At 33.1% G+C, this 20,800-nt stretch overlaps 1 protein-coding gene across 2 annotated transcripts; it reads right to left on the bottom strand.

The window, feature by feature from the left end:
- Nucleotides 1-346: 346 nt before the first annotated feature.
- LOC148600687 (uncharacterized) lies at nt 347-10,779 on the bottom strand. 2 transcript variants are annotated; one of them, XM_088555240.1, is made up of 5 exons: nt 10,454-10,779; nt 9,890-9,978; nt 8,290-8,371; nt 5,095-5,282; nt 347-1,189 (listed from the first exon to the last, which is right to left on the bottom strand). In XM_088555240.1, the coding sequence occupies exons 1-5, from the start codon at nt 10,767-10,769 to the stop codon at nt 1,175-1,177; spliced, it is 690 nt and encodes a 229-aa protein (XP_088411366.1). In that variant the 5' UTR covers nt 10,770-10,779; the 3' UTR covers nt 347-1,174. The 2 variants fall into 2 exon arrangements, with proteins under 2 accessions (XP_088411366.1, XP_088411365.1); XM_088555239.1 differs by lacking the exon at nt 347-1,189 and having other exon boundaries at nt 4,005-5,282.
- Nucleotides 10,780-20,800: the final 10,021 nt, after the last annotated feature.

Below are 20,800 nucleotides of genomic sequence, written 5' to 3'. Positions count from 1 at the left end.
CTGTATTGTTTTAATGGTTTTGAAGAGATTAACATATGTAAACCGGATGTATTTCAATCCACAATTGGTAGGTTCTTTTATATTGTTTGCAGATTATCGAATAAAGAAATTTCAGTTATCTCCGTTATTTATACATGTATATGATCATGCGTACATAACACATGAAACTTGATAAGTGCAAAATGTTATTTTTTATTCCAACTGCATATTTAAACCGTGTTGAATATGGAATATTTCATATTATAAATAACATATATGCGTAGATTGTGATAGTATTTCATATTGAGTTCGCATGTTTGTAATTTGTAAGTTAGATCATAATGCACTAAATTGTATTATTTGTTGTTACAAATTTATTAACATCTGGTAGAAAAACCGAACTCTAGTTTTGATGTATACTAGTCGCCCTTAGTCCCACTTCTTACAGTACGGTAACGTCCAAACAATTAAAAATAGTCCAAAACACTTTCCTTGGTCAGGCTAATTTGTTGACATCATAAGCAAGTACAAATTAAACAAAAGTTGTACAAACAACCAATAAAACATTGAATTTCAAGGGAAAACATGAGATAAAATTTCATGGTAATTAAGACAATATTAAGCACGTTCAAATGATGTCTGTGAGGGAAATCACGCTTGTCTTTCATAATTTTTAATTAATTATTCGAATGGCTAACTGCTACCGCCATTTTAACAGCTTTTTCGTGTACTTTATAGAAATAATAAGAGCGAAAACAATGTTGTTTGCATTTTCCAGCATTTCCTGTTATGATAGCCGGATAAATATTATCTTATTTATTTTCGTGTCGTGTAGTAATCAGAAACAGTTTGTTTTGTTTAAACTTGATCCAATCACAAATCAGTTGATGTTTGCATCTATAGCTAGGTGCTGAATTTTGCTGGGTACGAGTGTCAGAACGAGTTGTATGAGCGACAGTGCATGACAGTATATTATCCTTCTATCGATGTAAATGTCCTACAATTTGTTCCTGCCGTTTCCTGATTATTTACGCATAGTAGATACTATTTGTGTTGTTTACACTATATTGTAATTAAAAGTTTCTGAATTATTGGGTTTCACCAACTATTATTATGCGAACTGTTATTATATATTAACCAAACAAATATTGAGAAAAAAACTATAGCATTATCATTTTGATGTCCATTTTTAAGTTCATTGTGGAATTCTCTGCAAATAAAAAAAAAACAATTATATAATTGATTGAAAACGCTCTAGGTTAACTGTTTTAAGCATGGTTCCTATGTTGTTCTTTTATTAATATTTAAAAACACTCTGTCAAACAGTGATGATGGATATTGTAAATATTGTTAAATGTAAATTGGCCATATCTTGAATTGTTTAAGTATAAATTAAAGATACTTATTATCAGTTCTTGAGATTTTTTACTATAATTCTTCATAAATGTAACAGGAAAATTAAATATTTTTAATACGATTGTTATTAAAACTCTCCTACAGCCTAGAATATCGATCTTTATTGAAGTTCCTATGTTATGTCATAGACCATATATTCAATGTTGCATGTTGTAAGACTGATCAAGGGAACCAAGGTTATAGTAGTAATCAAAAGAATATAATCAAGGGACAAACACCAGACATGGAAAACATTCACAACAAAGAACATAGAGTAACTAAAATCATACATACAAAGTAACAATAGCAAATGAGCAACTCCACTAAAAATTGGAAGCATGGAATAGGTGCACCGGTGGGGAAAGCGTCCTCTGCTTTTCTAAAAACACCCGCCGAGTTGATCATAAACAGTCAAGTCCGGGGGAGACGAAAGAGGGAAAGAAAACTATGAACCGTTGAAGAAATCAGTTTCCGTTTGGCAGATGGATACACCGTAACGATCCACGAGTTCATGATGACGGCCATAAAACTTTTGTATTAATTACTTCAATCTTGTAGCAACATAACACTGCTTCAGAAGCGTATTTGTTAGAATTCTAGCGCGATACAAAAAGTCTGCATAGTTTCAGCAAGCTCTGCCATAACGTATGAGTTGTGATATGAACACTCCATACGCAGGCGCTGAAGGAATTTTGCCACAGATGAAAGGAAAGTTGACAATTTTGAATGAAAAGTCATCACGTTTGTCGTAAAGTTTGGTCAATAGTTTTCCGTTACCATTTCTAAGTGTCAAGATATGAGGCTGACTTATAGTGTCTGTAGTATCCTTTATCTCAAGTTATTTGGGATAGATGCAATGTATCAAATCCCAAAAATTAGAATTGTTTAGAGATAATACGTAATCTATATAGCGGAAACTGAGATTAAAGGATCTAGCTAAACGATATTCTTTCGTTGAAGGAATAGGTCAGCAAGTAGAGGAGCACAATTCGTTCCCAATAGAATGCCGACCGTTTGTTGAAAACGCGTCCACCATACTGGACAAACTTCTTCTGTATATTTGGAAGATGATTTGGAATTATTTCTTACAAAGTATTAGGAATCTCTACCAAGAACTATATATTTGTATCTAGCTGTACTATCTTTTTTGGAAAAACGACGATGTATAATGTTTGTAAGTCGGCATGTATGTTGAACAGAAGTATACAGTGTTGAAGAATCATAGGTTTTAATGTTATTATATTCTGATAATAGTCTTGAACTGATTGCAAAAAGCAAAATACAAAAAACTTTCACAAAAAAGACACTGAAACTTTTTGATGCACACGGCTTGCCATAAAATATTGGTTTAACTAACAACCGTTAGTGTAAATAAAGCTTAAAAATAACTCGAGTAATTTTAGTGCACTTCTATTATGTGGTAACGAATACTTTTACGTGTTTTTTTTATTTTCATATTTTCATAAGAGACCGAATTTCTTTAGAACCTCGTAAAGAAAAAAAAATAAAAGATCCTTTAACTTTGCGTGCAGACATATTGATGATGTATTGTCCATCAACAACCCTTCTTTTTGGTAAATGGTTACCGTCAACATATCCACCAGAGCTCAAGATAAAAGAGACTACAGAAACAGCCTATTATGCATCTTTTTTGGACCTACATCTCGAATTTGACAACAGTGGTCATCTCAAAACTAAGATTTATGATGAAAGAGATGACCTTAATTTTAATATCATAAATTTTCCTTACTTATGCAGCAATATCCCTTCATCTCCTACATAAAGTATTTGTATTTTAAAACTGATTCGCTATTCTAGAGCAAGTACTAACTTCTCTGATTTCCTGGAACGTCATAAACATAGACTGCGTAACAAACTACTGAATCAAGGATACGAGGAAATTCGTCTTTAAAGGTCTCTTACCAAATTCCTTTTTTTTTTAAATATCAGTGCTTTGTTGAAAAATACTCAGTAATACAATGCGTAATGACTTTTTTTGTAAATTGTTCTTTGTGCTGATGTGACCACTAATTTACCGATAATGACAATAACATGCAAATGCTTGTTAATCACCACTGGTATAGTCACCCCGTAATGAAAGAGGGATATTTAGCGCGCTGTAAAACCTAGATTTAACCCACCATTTCGTTTGAAGCACCTGTACCAAGTCAAGACCATTGCAGTCCCAGCTGCTCCGGTGGTGTAATATCTATTTGGTCAGATTTATGTTGGACTTGACTTGATTATGAAATGGATAAGTGTTCGGTAATTTTGTTGCTACCCTTATTATCTGCACCATGAGAACTCAGTTTTTCACCTGTGTTAACTAGTTCTTTTTCGAGTGTTTCTAAAAAGGAAGCGGACTTTTATCATACCGGTTCCCGGTGCACCTGGTCTATTAATTTATTTGCGGAGTCCAGGTTGCTCATTTACTTTTGTTTATTTTTAGTATTATTTTGGTTATGTCATGTTCTGTGTAGTGTCTACTTTCCCTATCTACCCATCAAACTTGAAGTTTGTTTATTTTTAGGTATTATTTTGGTTATGTCTGTGTAGTGTCTACTTTCCCCATCAAACTTGAAGTTTGTTTATTAGATTTTAATGCTGGTGTCTTTAATTTTTCCTTTCACAGTTACAATTCCTCCGCCAAATTGACAACAGTCTTGAATCGATAATCAAATATTAATTTCCAGAGACATATTAAAATGAAGTGATATAAAAAACAATACATAAGTCATACCGATGAACGAAACCCGGAAATGGCAAGAATGACATTGTTGACCAAGTAAATGCTAGCGTACTGCGGTTTTAGGAAAAAAAGTCTTTTCTGGCGATTAACTTATTTATATTAATACGGTTTATATTTCACTTTTGACATTACCATATAAATATTCAAGTAAAAAATTCATATAACGTCTATAATCCAAACTCTGGAATAAAAGAGTCATGATTAACTCAATGCTTAATAACGATTTGAACATTTCCACAGAGAAATGTACATACTAAGACCACAATCCCATTTTCATGTTCGATACGCGCCTTTTTACTCAATAAAAACAATTTGAAACTATTAGAATGAAGTGGTACGAGATATGGCAGTATCCTTTAATCTGAATGCAAAACGGTTAATGATGTGCTCAAATGTCAGATCGAAAGTAAAACATAGATAGATTATACATGATTCTTCATCCCAATAACCAGCAACACTGATCATTGTGCAGTTTAATCGTGGGTGAGACGACTAGTTCCCAAATTACGAGTGAAACCACCATGTTTCTACAATTTCTGTAGAAATCTCAAAATCTTGAGAAATGTTGAGAAATCATGAGATAATGATATAACAATTCAGAATTATAATACAAATGTAAATACGATCAAACATTTTCGCATTTTCTTTTCTCAATCGTATTTATATATAAGGTATAAAACTAATGATGAATGACAAATCATTTTTTGGTACACTGTATTTATATCAGAGAAGTCTTGTTCAGAAACAACGGATTACACTTAAAGATCGACGGAAAGTAAACAGAAGCAAAATTGTAAAGAAGTAAATACGATCATTTGTTCTGTTACGGCCACCCGCTTTACCTCAGTGAATAATCATGGCGTTTGAGGTGTTTAATTCTACAATGAAATTTCTGTTAATTAAATCCGTATTTGATCTGTATGTATATATTGTAGATTTGTATAAACTGGGAACTAATAAATACTCCTCACCTTTTCACATAAAACCTGTTTATAACTTCCCATATACTTATCATCTAATCCAGTATGACGTATCCATATTTGAACACATGAGTCTCCTAGAGGTTCGCCAGGAGCCCAAAGGTTTGTGATAACTTCCTGTCCGTTGCTTTTCCACTGGTATTTTCCGTTAATGTAGTCAATACCCACAAAGGCGCTTTCTAAAAATGTAAAATAAAACTCCTAAATTTGACAATTGTGCAAAGTGTATTATAATGATAATCAGCCCCAACTGTAGAGTCCTGAGCTGACTTAAAATGTGTAAGACTTAAAAGTGCGATGGTCAACGCTGAAGTACGTTGGATGTTTAACGCAAATGCGCGGAAGTGTGTTGGTATATGTACCCAATTCAACGTCGTCACGAAATGTTTCGTGAATAAGCGCGTACAATGTTACAGACAAAAACTACCACAACTGAAAGGAAATTAAGTCATGAAAGTAGCGTGTATATTGTTGCCTATATAAACAAACGTATCATACAAATTTTGAGGGTTAACAGCACATGTATTTAATGCAGTATCAAAATTTAAAAGATACATTACGATACGCAGGTAGAGAAACATAAACTGTAGCTACAGGTAACAAAAGCTACCGATACCGAAAGTCGTATTGCATAATAATAAAAAGTTTTACCGGAACCACTTTGTTATCGTTGTATTAAAAATCTGAAAAAAAAATGTTGCTTATTTATTAATTTGATAGAATGGATTTTTACCTTTAGAAAAAGTAAGACATGCTTTCACAACGAATCATGGAGCGTATTCTATATTTGAAAGGCGAAATAGAAACTGCAATATACGAGTTCAAAGAGTGTATTAGAATGTCGAAGACACAAATTAATTTCCGGTGGACAAGACTGGCATGTTTTTCTTCATATTAAGTACAGTCCATTAATCCATCAAATCTAGACCTATGTAGCATCAATCATTCTTTGATAACCTTAGCAACGGTGTATAGGATGACAGGTACGCAGAGAACAAAGCGCCGTCTTATACTACATTACATTTATATTTGCAGATTCAACGGGTACTATCGATCAGATGTGTTTTATGTAGTACATGTAGTTTATATGCTAATACATGAGTCTTAGAGCTTTCTACAAACGTTCTAGAGCTTAGCTAGTCACAAAATATGTTCATGTGAAAGAGTACTCGTCTTTCTAAAAGAGACTGCCGTTTTTTTTAAATTTTCACTGGGTGTAGGAAATAAAAATGAATTAAAATTATTAATTTTGTTTTTATAATTTTCTCAATAGTTGGAAGTATGAACGAAATGAAAGGAAAGCAAAGTTTTTTTCTGATTGCCTGTTTACTAATATCATATCTGTCGAATGTTAATATAATCGTATGTTTACGGTTTCAACATGATAGTCAAAACATTTCAGCGTCAGGCACAAAAAAAACGCACCTTCTCGTAATGGCCAACGCATTTCCGCGTAGCTATTGGCAGTCAAAAACCATGTCTAAACATCGCAGTTCAGCGTGATCATAAACGCACTTCGGCGTACTGACATTGCACTTCCGCTCTACCATCGTACCTCCGCGTCCCATCGCGGTTCCGAGACTTACAAATGTAAAACTGAATGTCGTTTTGCAGACGCGACAAACTTGTCATACATAAACTAGGAACATTTTATAAGTCTCCGATTTTGTTAGAAGTACCTTAGGCCATTCAGTGACATTAAAGGGAACTTTTTTTTATTTCGATCGCATTATGACCTCAGAATAAATCTAATATCATATTTACTTCAGACGCATTGCAATCCCTCTGCTGGCAGTCGGATATATTTATTTGGTCTGAATCCGGCACTATTATGCATTGTCACGACTTCAAATAATTTTAATTTTCACTTTGCCTTAAAAACTTAAACTGCATCATATATGTGAAATGAATTTTGGAGTTATTACTTATTACTTAATACAGAATGAAGTGAAAGGCGATAATTTGTGCTACTAATCATAATCCTTTGTCGATTAATATTTTTATTTCCGTGTAACATTATATTTGTATTTATATTATTTATTGTATATAATATACTTGTATGATTGGATACTTATTTCTTTCAGTGGAAGTCGAAGTCTATGGGTGTATAATGGACATTTTCATGGGTCAGTGTTCATGGTCAATTTTCGGCGAGTTTTCTTTGTTCCGTTCGGTGTTATTTTCAAACTTTTGACATTGTTGAGCGTAGTATATTTGTAATTATTGAAATTTGCCAGTCAAGTTTGTAATCATTTCTGTATTTAAGATTTATGCATTTACTTTAACATCTTTAACCTTACTAAGATCCTCTTCTTCCCCGTAATTGTTACGAATGAATGAATTAATTTAAAGATCGCTTATTGTATGAAAAGTGCGTTGTACTGTGTGCGTATGGCATTATGTAATAGTTGATGTAATTATTCACAGGGATTTATAGTTGTAATATTTTTGCCATTTTGTCACTATTGTACTAATAGTTCTGGTTAAAGTTGCTAGAATATCGTTAAGTTCTGTTTTATTAACACCATGTATTTGTTCTTTATTTCACCTGTATTTAACAGTAAATCTACATTTTGCTGATAAGATGTATTTACGAAAGATGTGCATTTTATGTCTGGTATTATTCATGTTTAGTCCAGAATACCAAGTAACTATTTTGAACCTTTTGTAAAAGTCGTTGAAAGAGCGTTTTATACATATATTTCATGAACTGGGGTCGTATACGTTAAAAGAAAATTATACACTTTCTCTGCAAGTTGAGTGTATAAAATGTTTTACATCTTTATTGTTAAATTCCACTAAGTTCTCCTTATTATTGTTCTACTGCCCTTTTTATTGTGAATAGTTAACTACTTTGAATGGAATAAAAAACATTGAAACACGGACTTAGTCATTAGAAGCCCTGTTACAAATACAGAATTTATCGGCTATACCACCACTACTGAATTGGTAAATTTGTATTATCCAACATTTCTGACATTTATAGATTGGTTAGTTTCGTTTTGTTAAAAAGAAGCAGAAAGACCGAACAGGGACACTATATATATTATATATAGTGTGCAGGTGTTTTTTGCAAAGATTATGGGATACATATGAAACTAAAAATCAACTGGATGTAACTGTAACCAGTCAATAATGACTACAACAATCATAATAAAATCGAAGAGAACAACAAATAATTCATACCTGTAATGAAGGTATACGCATTAGTCATCTCGGCAACAGTGTGAAACTCTGCCATAATACCACCAATGGAATTACATACTTCCTAAATACAATTTTATTGTCACTGAATATCAACTGTTTCAAAATTATTACTTTGTATTAATCAGATAAACTACTGCCATGTACTTAATCTAGAATTGTAATGGTAAATCGTGTGCACTGAAAAGGAAATTAGTCTACATGGATTTTAAGTCTTGTTCTACGGTAAACGGAAATAAAAATGGTGAAAAGAAAACATTAACGATATGACGCAAGGAATTATAGAGCTATAACATTGTAATATGTACGATGTCAACTCGTGAAATGATATCATTTTATGGTACCATACAAATAACTCAGTTCAGAAGTTATTGCTTAAGTGTCAATCTCTATAAGAATCAGGCAGTGACTTAAACATGGTATTAAAAACCACCAATTTGAAAGTTTAATTTGACTATTTTCATCATCAGAATCAAGGAAAAGACATGCTTGGTAAGATGATTTGTAAATTCATCGAGAAGTACTAAAAACGAACATTTCAAAGGCAGATAACTCTGTCCAAAACCATATTTTTTTTAGGAAATTTTCTTGTTATCTTTATTTTCCAATGTTCTTTTTAAAAAAATTTTCTGAGCAAATCCAGTAATGTGGTCCTTTCAAATAGCGAAAACATCCTGGAGTAACATGATATTGTCAGAACGGTGGTTTTTGACATGCATGTTTCTAGTTACCCCAATTTTATCTGATTCTTACACATCATGAGCAGCGTCCCACGGCCAAAAACAGGATTTCAGGATTTCTCATACGAAGATAAGCAATATGTCAAATTTCTTGTTAACTCGGCTGGTTTCATATGACTAAATGTTTGAAAGAAGAAAACCAGTAAACAAGGTTATAACAAATGATTGAATTATAAATCCCTCTATCGAAAATGCATACCAACGAGCGCTTTAGAATTTCTTTCTAGAAAAACAGAGGACGCTTACCCTACCGGTGCACCTTGTCCATGCTCCTAGTTTTTAGTCGAGTCCGCTCATTTACCTTTGTTACTTTGGTTTTGTTTTAGTTACGTTATGTTCTTTGTTGTGTGTGTCTGTTTTCCATGTCTGGTCTTTGTCCCTGGATTACATACTTTTGATTACCGCTAGAACCTTGGTTCCCTTGATTAATCTTTCAAAGTATATTTTGTTTGTTTATGGTGAATATAACGAAGTAGTCAATTAGGATATTTAATGCAACATTCCCTGAAATGTCGATTTTCATTGAATAAAGTAATTAATATGGTATTACATGGGTGAAAGGTGCAAATTCATGAAACGCATCTTGGCATACTGAGAAATAGATGAATAGGTGTCATTGAATTTCAATAAAAACTAAGGGGAGATGAAAATAAAGGCACTCATTGATAAAGAAAAAAGAAACTAAAATGGTGTGATTTTTTAAAGAGAATGAAAACTATAAATTAGATTCACATGGTGTTTTAGTTAAAAGATTTATATTGAACAATTTAAAATTTCATTTATGTTAACTGTAATGATTGATGTTTTGAAATTATTTTTTATAGTTTCTTTGCCATTTTTACCTGCCCTTTATCGCACGTGTAAGTGTCAGGTGTCACGTAGAGGTACAGTGGTCCAACTTTTGTCCACACGTCCGATACAGAAAATGTATCTACAGAATCAATTAAAAAATACAAAATTCGCGTTAATAACAGAAATATATAAAGTTATAAATCACTCAATAATAGGTATGTGTGCTTTGTAAATTGTCTTTTCGTTATTTTGATCAAGGTATTTCCCTCGCCCGTTTTAGTACTACTATAGATATAACACATTTTTTACTTAAAAAAATATTTTATTAGAGCCTTCATTGAGGAACAATTTGTTAAAACGAATCGGAAGGAACATTGTTTGTATGTGTGTCAACTTGATTAAAAAGTGTTTACATAAATTCATATTTTTTACTGGGTTTCACAAAATCAAAGCAAAATTAAGTGGAAAATATCATGAACGAGAAAAAGATCTTCATGATCTGGGAACAAAGACATGACAACAACTAAAAAAAATCAATATATAGTAATATACAAAACACCATGAAAAAAGGACGTCTGATGTAAAATAGAAAAAAACAATGAGTCAGTACTTACAAGGCCTAAATGTAACCATCATTGAATATTCCGATGTCACTCGTTCGCATTTAATGGAACTATTCTGCTTAGTAAAGAATGCACATTGACTCCCGTTTGTAGAAAACAAATTACAATTTATATCATTGGAACATAGTGTGGCTCCGCGGAGTAGTGATTTACACTGGCTTACAAATATTGGTTCGTTAACATAAGACACAAACTCAGTGGTAAAGCAGTTAGTATAAAAAGTAGCATATACATTCCATTTGACGGCAAACATTATAATTTCGAAAATTGATATAAGTAATCCATGACCCATACTGTCGAGTAACATATTTGTGACTGTTTCCTAGAAGAATATATTATTTTTTATGGAAATATTTTACATTGATGCGCATTTCTAAATTTGATAATGTTCTATTGAATTTAAAATTGCCTATCGTGTTTCTTTGATGATGTATTGTTAACATTATAGAAATGTATACAACCGTGATCAATGATCAGGCACAAAATCCTAGTATTGGATAATTTGATGAAAAAGAATAGTCGTTTAAAATATTTGGTTAGATTAAACTATATGTAAAATACTATAAAAGAAACAAGAAAAATAAATAACTGTAAATAGATTGTGAATTCGAAAGTTCAGATACATCGAGTTGAATGGTCAGGAAAACCACCTGTAACATGTACGAATGACAAATCAGTAATCTGGGCTAAGCACAACATAGATGGACCATTTATTCAAGCCTTATTTTCTTGAAACAAAAATAAGCTACTACACCGTAGTTTGTTGACGAAAAAACAGTCCAATGATCACGTGCGCAAAATTTTAAATGACCATTGTCACATAAGTAAATATTGAATTAAATATAAATAATATAAATAATATTGCAAATTTTTATACGCTGTACACGTATTTGCAAACTACAGAATGAAAACATTTGTATTACAAACAAGTCTGACTACAGGGTTTGTCAATTCCCTCGGAGACCTTAGGTCCATTCCATTAGCAGTGGGAACGGATATTGATTAACCATGAAAGAATTGATAATTGGTCAAACGGGACGAAATGTCAAAATATGAAAACTGATTTATTCAACGGGTCATAGTTTTCCTTTCCTCGTTTGTCTACCCCGGACTTGACCTTTTTATGAGCAACTCGGCGGGTGTTTCTAGAAAAGCAGAGGACGCTTACCCTACCGGTGCACCTGGTCCATGCTCCCAGTTTTTAGTCGAGTCCGAGTTGCTCATTTACTTTTGTTACTTTGTATGTATGATTTTGGTTACTTTATGTTCTTTGTTGTGTATGTCTGTTTTCCATGTCTGGTCTTTGTCCCTGTATTACATTCTTTTGATTACCGCTATAACCTTGGTTCCCTTGATTACTCTTTTAAAAGGGTCATAACAGACTGCCTCTATTATCTCTATGTTATCGATTGTTTTGTCATTAATCATTGACAAATAAATAGGAAAAGCAAGTGTAAGGTGACATAAGATTCTCTTAAATATTAATTCTGATGCCTAAAAATTATCAATATTTAAAATTGCGCATAGAATAATTCTAAGTATGCCATGACATCTCGGTAAACGCGCTCGCAAATTAGTTTCCGTTTATAAAAAAAGGTTTTAATTGAACATTGCTATTCTGATTTGATTTATTTGAATTCCTTTCATCCATTAATTATCAATTTGGACACCATACATTGTATTTTAAGTACAAACTGCCAAATTTGACGATGCCTGAAATGCATTTAATTGATCAGAGAAAGCTATACAACGAAAACTCATTCCATTTCTTTGTTTTCTTTCTTTAATTCTTTATGAATGTTTTATGTGAACTCTTTATGTTTGATGTTGCTTGTGCTAAATAATAGAATATCTAAGAATTTGTTGTTAATATGAGCTGATATTTTATCATGATATATTACTTGGTTTGAAATCAATAATTAACAATATTTTTGTACGATATATCTATTACATGGTTCCACTAATGTGTTTAAAAAACAAAGGATGCAATTTAAAAGCCTATCCAAACTTTTACAGGTACAATCCAGTTGCAAATTGTTGAGTGGCATGAACACGTATTTATTTATTCTATATTATTCTATTTTACATCGCTTCCGCGAGTAAATTTGTATCGTCATGTTTCCCTTGTCTTGGTTCCAACATTTGCATCTACAGTGTCTATTTTTCTAAGTTCGCTATAGTTTAAATGGATCTTGAACGCGGGTAAACCGTAAACTTCTCTAAATCGGACTAACTTAAAAGTAAAACTAAAATAAATTAACATGGATATTTAATGCTTAAAAATGAACTACATTCTGTCAGTGCAGTCATATGTTTTGACATTATTATTTATATACCAAAATCAAAACTTATGTATATAAATCTAAAAGTAAGATTTATATTTTAGAACTCATAATTTCACACAGCAAGCCATATGGAGTATCCAAAATTCTGACATTAAACTCACAAAATGAGACGAACAGAAAAAACGTAGGACATAAATGTTCGTATTCTGATTAACAAACATCGAGCATAAACATGTCAACTTTTATGGTCGTCATCATGAACTCGTAGACCCTTATGGTGTATCCATCTGCACCATGAGAACTGATTTGTTCAACGTGTCATAGTTTTCCTTTCCTCTCTCGTCTACCATGGGCCTGACTTTTTACGAGCAACTCGGCGGGTATTTCTAGAAGAGAAGAGAACGCTTTCTCTGCCGGTGCACCTGGTTCATGCTCCAAAATTTTAGTGGAGTCCGAGTAGCTCATTTACTTTTGTTACTTATTATGTATTATTTTAGAGTTACTTTACGTTCTTTGTTGTGTATGTCTGTTTTCCATGTCTGTCCCTGAATAACATTCTTTTGATTCCTGCTAGAATCTTGTGTTCCTTGATTATTCCTTTATGCGGGAATCTCTTACTTTTGAAACGTTGTTTGACTTTGATATCTAAAGTAAAAAGTTAGGAGAGTTGGATGTTCTTTTACATTTCATATCAGATATTCAATGCAACTAATAACATGAACGTTTGATGAATCGGACAGTATCTTCTTGGCATTCGTTACAGTGTACCTATCTGCACAATTAAAACTTATTTGTTCAACGTGTCATAGTTTTCTTTTCCTCTTTCGTCTACCATGGACTTGACTTTTTATGAGCAACTGGTGGGTGTTTCTGGACAAACAGGGGCACTTACCCTTCCGGTGCACCTGGTCAAAGCTCCTAGTTTTTAGTGGGGTCCGAGTTGCTCATTTACTTTTGTTATTTTGTATGTATTATTTTGGTTATTTTATGTTCTGTGTTGTGTACCTGTTTTCCATGCCTGGATTATATTCTTCTGATTTCCAATAGATTCTTGGTTTACCTGATTACACTTGCACTAGCACAATATGCTGAGTCAGGTTTTAAATATGTAAACTGAGATAAGAAGACTTAATATTTTCAAAAGTGCGATTAATTTGCCTAATTCTTATAAATACTAAATTTAAATCTAAAGTTCAATCTAGATTTATGTGACTATATAACAATTGAAATGTCTGTATTTTCAACATGGTGATCAAGTGTAGAAGTTACTTTCATCTCTTTATTATAAACTGAGTTAGATATGCTTTATGTAATAAAGGTATATTCAAAAAACGACAAAAGGTGCTCTCGGGAAGTTTTCATTATGGCCTCGTAAAGCGACGACATCAAAAGTAAATTCAGCATTGAAATTGATATTTTTTTTCATGGGAATATTAGAATGAAAAATCTAAATACGCCATGCCGTTGACAAATTTCTGTTGTGAGTGTTTTTTTTTTTTTTTTTTTTTTTTTTTTTTTTTTTTTAATCAAAGCATTTCATCAAAGCTTGGCATGTTTACTAGTCGTAATCAATATTTGATTTCTACATTAATGCAGAAAAGAAGTATAAATTTGATAACTGACGCTTTTTTACGAAATAAAGTTTTTTTATTTTATCTTTCGGTTCATATTATTGCATGACGTACAATTGAAATGGTAAATCATGTCGTCAAAGGTTGTTGTCAGTGTTCAATTTTTCGGGCATGTTTTCTTTCATTGTATGAGTCAGGCTATGGGTATAATATCAACAGCATAAACATACTGCGACTCCAAAAAGCGAATTCAAATTGGAACAATCGACTTGTTAGGCTGTTTATGTTTCATCCGTGACCTGTTTTGTTTATTTGTACGTGTTATTTTGGTTATTTCAAATTCTATGTTGTACATGTCTGTATTCCATGACCAGAATGTATTCCCGGATGATATTCTCTTGGTTTACCCTTAAATATGATGAATTCATTCACAAGTACGAAAATGTTGCATTAGAAGCAGAACAATTTCCCATTGTCTACTAATTATTAATTGACATATTTATTGATTTACGATGCGGTGTTTTATTGAATCGATTCTCTCAATATACTATTATTTGCCCTTCCGGTGCACACGGCAATACTCCCAGTTTTTAGTTTAGCCCGGATTGCTCGTTTACGTATGTTCCGTTGTACATGTTATTTTGTTTATTTCATGTTCGTGTGTGTGTGTGCGTGTGTGTGCGTGTGTGTGTGTGTCTAGGCAATATACTTGAATATACCATTATGACTACCGCTCGAATCTTGATTCCCTTGATTACTTTGAAAGATGATGTGAAAGTATCATGCATTTATTTATTTATTCATTTATTTTTGTCAGAGATTTCAGATTTATTTTTGTTCAATTTTTTTCATTGGATATTAAACCATATTCAGATATCAGTGAGAACATAGAGAATGGAATTAACTCCTCCTTCATATTTTGGTATAAATTCAGAAGAATACTTATACCTGAATACTGTACAATATACCTTTCCGATCACAGAAAGTGTTCTGTAATATTATTGATAAGGTACATATAATTTGTAATTCAAACGCATGTGTATAATTTTTTTTTTTTGAAAAAAAAAATGTTCATGTCAATTATATCTGCTAAAGTGCTTGAATAAATTGCACAACGGCTGTGTAACCAATATTCTCTAATTCTATCAAGAATATTTATATGATATTGTCTGATTTTATCTTACTTAGTTACGTTGAACTTATAATTTCATTATTATTATAAAGTGAGCGTCTTTATAAGTTAAATGTAAACAGACAAAGTCAGTAACCAAAACTTAATTCATCTATTGCAAAAAAATATCTGATTTTAAACAAACTTAATAGCAACAAAAACGTATCACTTTGTTTTTATAAAAGATCTTAAAGTTGTGCAAATATAAAGTCTATGCATGTTTAATGGCCACGGAATAAATTCAGGCGAAAAATGACAAGGTGACATTCTAATTCCAAACTGCCACATTATACTGTGTACACTCTTGAAACGTTCACATTTCCCATTTTAACGTTCATGCATCGTTCATCGTGCGTTTACACATCGTTTTGTGTTCGTTTAAACACACGATGTTTGTTTGTTTGTTTGTTGGGGTTTAACGTCCGAGCAGCAATATTTCAGCTATATTCAGACAATAAACACACGATAAACGCACGATACGAGCGTTCGTTCAAATGCACGATACGAGCGTTTGTTCAAGCGTATGATACCAGAGTTCGGTTAAACACACGATATGAGTGGTTTCTACATACATTGTTATATAGATACATGTAGCAGTGATTTACCGATTGTTCCCAGTGTAAATTTGTTCGATAATTCACACTTTGAATAAATTCGATAATTTCACTCTTTCTCCCGCCAAAACGTCACTATACGAATATCAATCCGCCTTTTCACAAAATTTTAAATTTATGTTGAAAATAACAATGAATAATGCATGAAATCTATATAACAAATAGAATAATCAATTGGTTATCGTGAATAACCAAGATATGATCATTCGTGCCAAGAACGCATTATGATTTAACTCGCGCACGGAACAAGTTCCGCACACTCCTTAAATCTAGGCATTCTTCGGTACTTCATATTTTATGTTATTCATTCTTTCCAATTAGTTATTCTTTACTGTTTTCTTTTATTCAACTGTTTTTTTACATCTTATTGTAATATATATATTTTTTATATTTTTGTATTTTCATTAGTTCCATATTCAGTTTCCTTTCTTTCCTCGTTACTTGTTATTATTATAATTATGATTCAGCGTTCGTCTATCGCGGGTGTAAACGCACGCTATGAATGGTCGCCTATCGTGTGTTGAAACGCACGCTAAGAGCGTTCGTTTATCGCGCTTTTAAATGCACGCTGTATGCGTTTTGAGAGCATTTAGCGTACGTGCGGGAAATGTAAACGTCTCACGGAATATAAGGAGGTGTTCCACGGATAGCAGTTGAACATAGTTCTATTGCGCTCCGCTACAAAAGAGCCAAGAATAGGAACCTTGCACTAAACCACAATTTCTTGAATATACTTAAATAATAAATGATTATGATATATAATTATATCCTTTAAAACCCCTATTGAAAGGCCTACAGATTCAAAACTGGTACCAGTAATGAACCAGCCGCTTTGCTTTACAAAAGCAAGTCCAACTTAATAAAACCTTCCCCTATCCCGTGGTACCACAAGTTGGCATAAAATGTTGTATAGAGAAGATTTTTTGGGGTCCTAACTCGCGTTTTCATCCTGTCAGTTCCCGCCATGTGAGCAGTTCTGTATTTGTTCATCGCCAATGCGAAAATTAAAACCAAATGGAAAATAAATTAGAATCTTTTAACAATAGACACCATTCAAGTTCAAATTCAAGTATAAAATGTCTCCATAGAAGAATGAATGTCATTTAGATAAATATCATTTCCAATGTCACTTAAACGTGTGTCATCAATTGTATGTAAGTCCCATTCACTTTCTCGGGTACCAGGATGCTCCACCCTCCAGGCTCAGTTCGCTCAGTATTCTCTTCACTGCGATATTTACCCTTTTTCTAGTTTTATCTATGGCAGAATGACTATCTGAGAAATGCCAGTAACGCCTGGGCAAAATTTCACTCTAAATAAAATTGTTCTGTAGCGTAGTAAATCTTATTTAATACACTTAATGAGTTCCTTCCCATTTACATGTAGTAGGCCTAAATCATTTGATCCAAGGTGCACAACCACGGCGTTTGGATATGGGTGTAGTCTTATATAAGCTCTAAAGTCGGGACAAAATCCTCCGATCTCATACCATGTGTACCGTATCAGTGAAGTTTTATCCTATATGATTCAGTCCTTAATTTGATCCACTTGGTCTATTGTTAGCCCGTCTTTCAACCAAGTAAATAACAGAACTCCCCAGTATCCAGCCATGATGTTTACCTTCCAAATTTATATTGTAAATTCACTCTTATATTCTTTGAGTAAGTGTTGCTTTTTCTTGACAACTGAACCCCCCCCCCCCCCCCACCCCTTTTGACACATTTGTAGCTTCGCTTATTCTAAATAAATGACTACGGATACAATCTATGATATTAGAAAAGTTCAACGCCATTTTTAGGAGAATGTTTAACTCGTACCCCTATAAGACCGAACCATCAAAATTCAAAAACAACGGAGAATCAAGGGTAATTTCTCGGACGCAGATGTATTTTTTAAATATGGTTAAGGGACAAGTTACAGAATCGATACTTGGTTAGACAAAAATGACTTTTTTTTGCATTGATCAGATTATGAACTATTTAAATGAAGAAGCATATCAGAATTCTTATCGGTTGATTTGAAGCTTACATCTTACCCTGTAATTGTGTGAGGCCAAATATTGTATTGACTACAAGCAATATCCTCACCAACCCTTAACAGGGCATAAAATTTTAGGTGGATCCCGCGGTAAAAACTAATACCATATGACGATGACTTACACCTGTAATGTAAATCAAGTAGGCGCTATAGTTAAGAGGTAGGTCAACTCCCACAGGCCAAGTTATGGGAAGACCATATTCGACTGCAAATTTTTCAAAAACGCTGCTGTCACATCGTAACTTATCATTGTATTATAAGCTAACGAGTTCGAAATTGAACTATGCGTATCTTCTGCCAAATTTTCCAAAGAGTATGGAATGGGCTCTGGGTCTACGTCGGCCAAAGGGGCTAATTCTCTGAATTTCTGAAAATTACAACAAGATAAAGCAACGGATATGCTATTTATTGCTGTACTCAATCGTCGAGTTTTCAATGGTATATTGATCGGCAGTAAAACTAAAACCAATTTCCACACAAGACCCATTACTCTGTATGACTTGCTAGACATTTTATTAGGAATAGTAACAGCAGCTTGATTGTTAATGAAGTATTTTGGCCAAAAATCCAAGGCAATAACTACTGGAATTACTCGAGGAATGTGCTGTCTGACAAAAGACCTTTGTGTTCCCAATTATTAAGTCAGTAAGCATGAGTCCTTTTCCCTTAAAATAAATTCTGAAACCTGCACTATCGGAGTATAGATGAATAGCTTCATTAAAGCATTGATCAAGCCTAACTGAACTCCCGTTGTACTCGCTCAAAAATATGAAGTTGATTTTGTTAAAGAGTAATCAAGGGAACCAAGGTTATAGCGGTAATCAAAAGAATGTAATCCAGGGACAAAGACCAGACATGGAAAACAGACATACACAACAAAGAACATAAAGTAAATAAAATCATACATTAAAAGTAATGAAGTAAATGAGCAACTCGAACTCGACTAAAAACTGGAAGCATGGACCAGGTGCACCGGTAGGGTAAGCGTCCTCTGCTTTTCTAGAAACACCCGCCGAGTTGCTCATAAAATGTCAAGTCCGGGGTAGACAAACGAGGAAAGGTGAACTATGACCCGTTGAATAAATCAGTTTTCATGGTGCTGATGGATACATCATAACGATCCACGAGTTCATGATGACGACCATAAAACTTCTGTAGTGATGACTTCAATTTTGTATCAACATTACAGGATAAAACAAGGAGACAGACGTGTTAAAAGGGGGAATATAACTGTAATAAGGGTAACAATAAAATTACCGAACACTAATCTGGTTCATAATCAAGTCAAGTCCAAAATAAATCTGGCAAAATAGATGTTACACCACTGGAACTGCTGGTACTGCAATGGTCCTGACTGGGTAGAGGCACGTTAGACAAAATGGTGGGATTGGGATTAACAAGCATTTGCATGCTATTATCATAATCGGTAAATCAGCGGTCACATCAGCACAAAGAACATTTAACAAGAAAAATCATTACGCATTGTTTTAAAAGAAGAGTACTTTTCAACTAAGAACTGATATATAAAAAAGAATTTGGTAAGAATTTGGTAAGAGACCTTTTAAGACGCCTTTCCATATACCCCTGATTCAGGAGTCTGTTACGCAGATATTTATGACGTTCAAGTAAATTAGAGTAGTTAGTTCTTGCTCTAGAGTAGCGAATCAATTTAAACACCATATGAAGAAAATTAAGGGATATTGCTGCACAGGTAAAGAAAATTTATGATATTAAAATTAAAGTCGTCTCTGTTATCAAAAATCTTAGTGCTGAGATTATCACTGTCGTCAAATTTGAGATGTAGGTCCAAGAAGATGCAAAACAGGCTGTTTCTGTACTCTCCTTTCTCTCGAGCGCAGGTGGATATATTGTCGGTATCCATTTACCAAAAGAAGGGTTGTTGATGGACATTACATCATCATTATATCTGCATGTAAAGTTAAAGGATTAAGCATCTTTTATTATTTATGAGGTTCTGAAGAGATTCAGTCTCGCATGAATATATTTTTAGAAAAATATGTGGATTTGCAACCTAGAACAACATAATTTTTTGAAACAGCAAAAGATTTACGTTTAAGTGTTTCAAACGAGATTTCAGTTTATCATATGGTAACGTAGTGTAAAGAGTTGAGAAGTCAACAGTTTTGAGAGAACTAATTTCCGAAAAACTGCGGGATGTTAGGTTTTGAAATAAATCTTTAGAATTTATAAGTATCCACATGTGATTAATACCATTCGGAGAGTAGGTTGTATTGCAGCACGCTTGCTGTCCATCCTTCAATGGGGACAATATCTTTGTAACATGAATTGATATCTCCTTCATGGAGCAAGATGAAGCTCCTGCTATATACATTTCTTTGTATGGACATTTAATGTTAGGGGCTACACTAAATTGTTACTATGACAATATTGTCAAATTATCGACTTTATTAACGTGAGTCATCTTGTAATGATAATCCTTATTGTTCTTCCTTATTTGTGTCGTTCATTCTAACATATGTTATTTACTGACATTTACACGGATTTTTGGTTTTACTTTAGTCGAAATTGGGTTAAACAATCAATGATATTTGATATTTGAATTCATTAGTATATTTCGAAATAATATTGCTTCACGAACTAATAATTACTTTAACGTCATGCTTTACTTTCTTCAGAAT

Source organism: Perna viridis, chromosome 12, assembly GCF_037379345.1.
Source record: "Perna viridis isolate PV_CMFRI_1.1 ecotype Kerala chromosome 12, ASM3737934v1, whole genome shotgun sequence".
NCBI lineage: Eukaryota > Metazoa > Mollusca > Bivalvia > Mytilida > Mytilidae > Perna > Perna viridis.
This window is presented reverse-complemented; position numbering and strand designations above follow the sequence as displayed.

Bases quoted from the DNA above. Each gene is read 5' to 3' on its own strand.
- LOC148600687 (XM_088555239.1), bottom strand. From the start codon at position 10,769: ATGTTACTCGACAGTATGGGTCATGGATTACTTATATCAATTTTCGAA. The intron at 8,372-9,889 runs GTAAAAATGGCA...AATTGTATTTAG, and splicing joins ACACGTGCGATAAAGGGCAG to GAAGTATGTAATTCCATTGG. The intron at 5,283-8,289 runs GTATGAATTATT...TTACATTTTTAG, and splicing joins TGCGTATACCTTCATTACAG to AAAGCGCCTTTGTGGGTATT.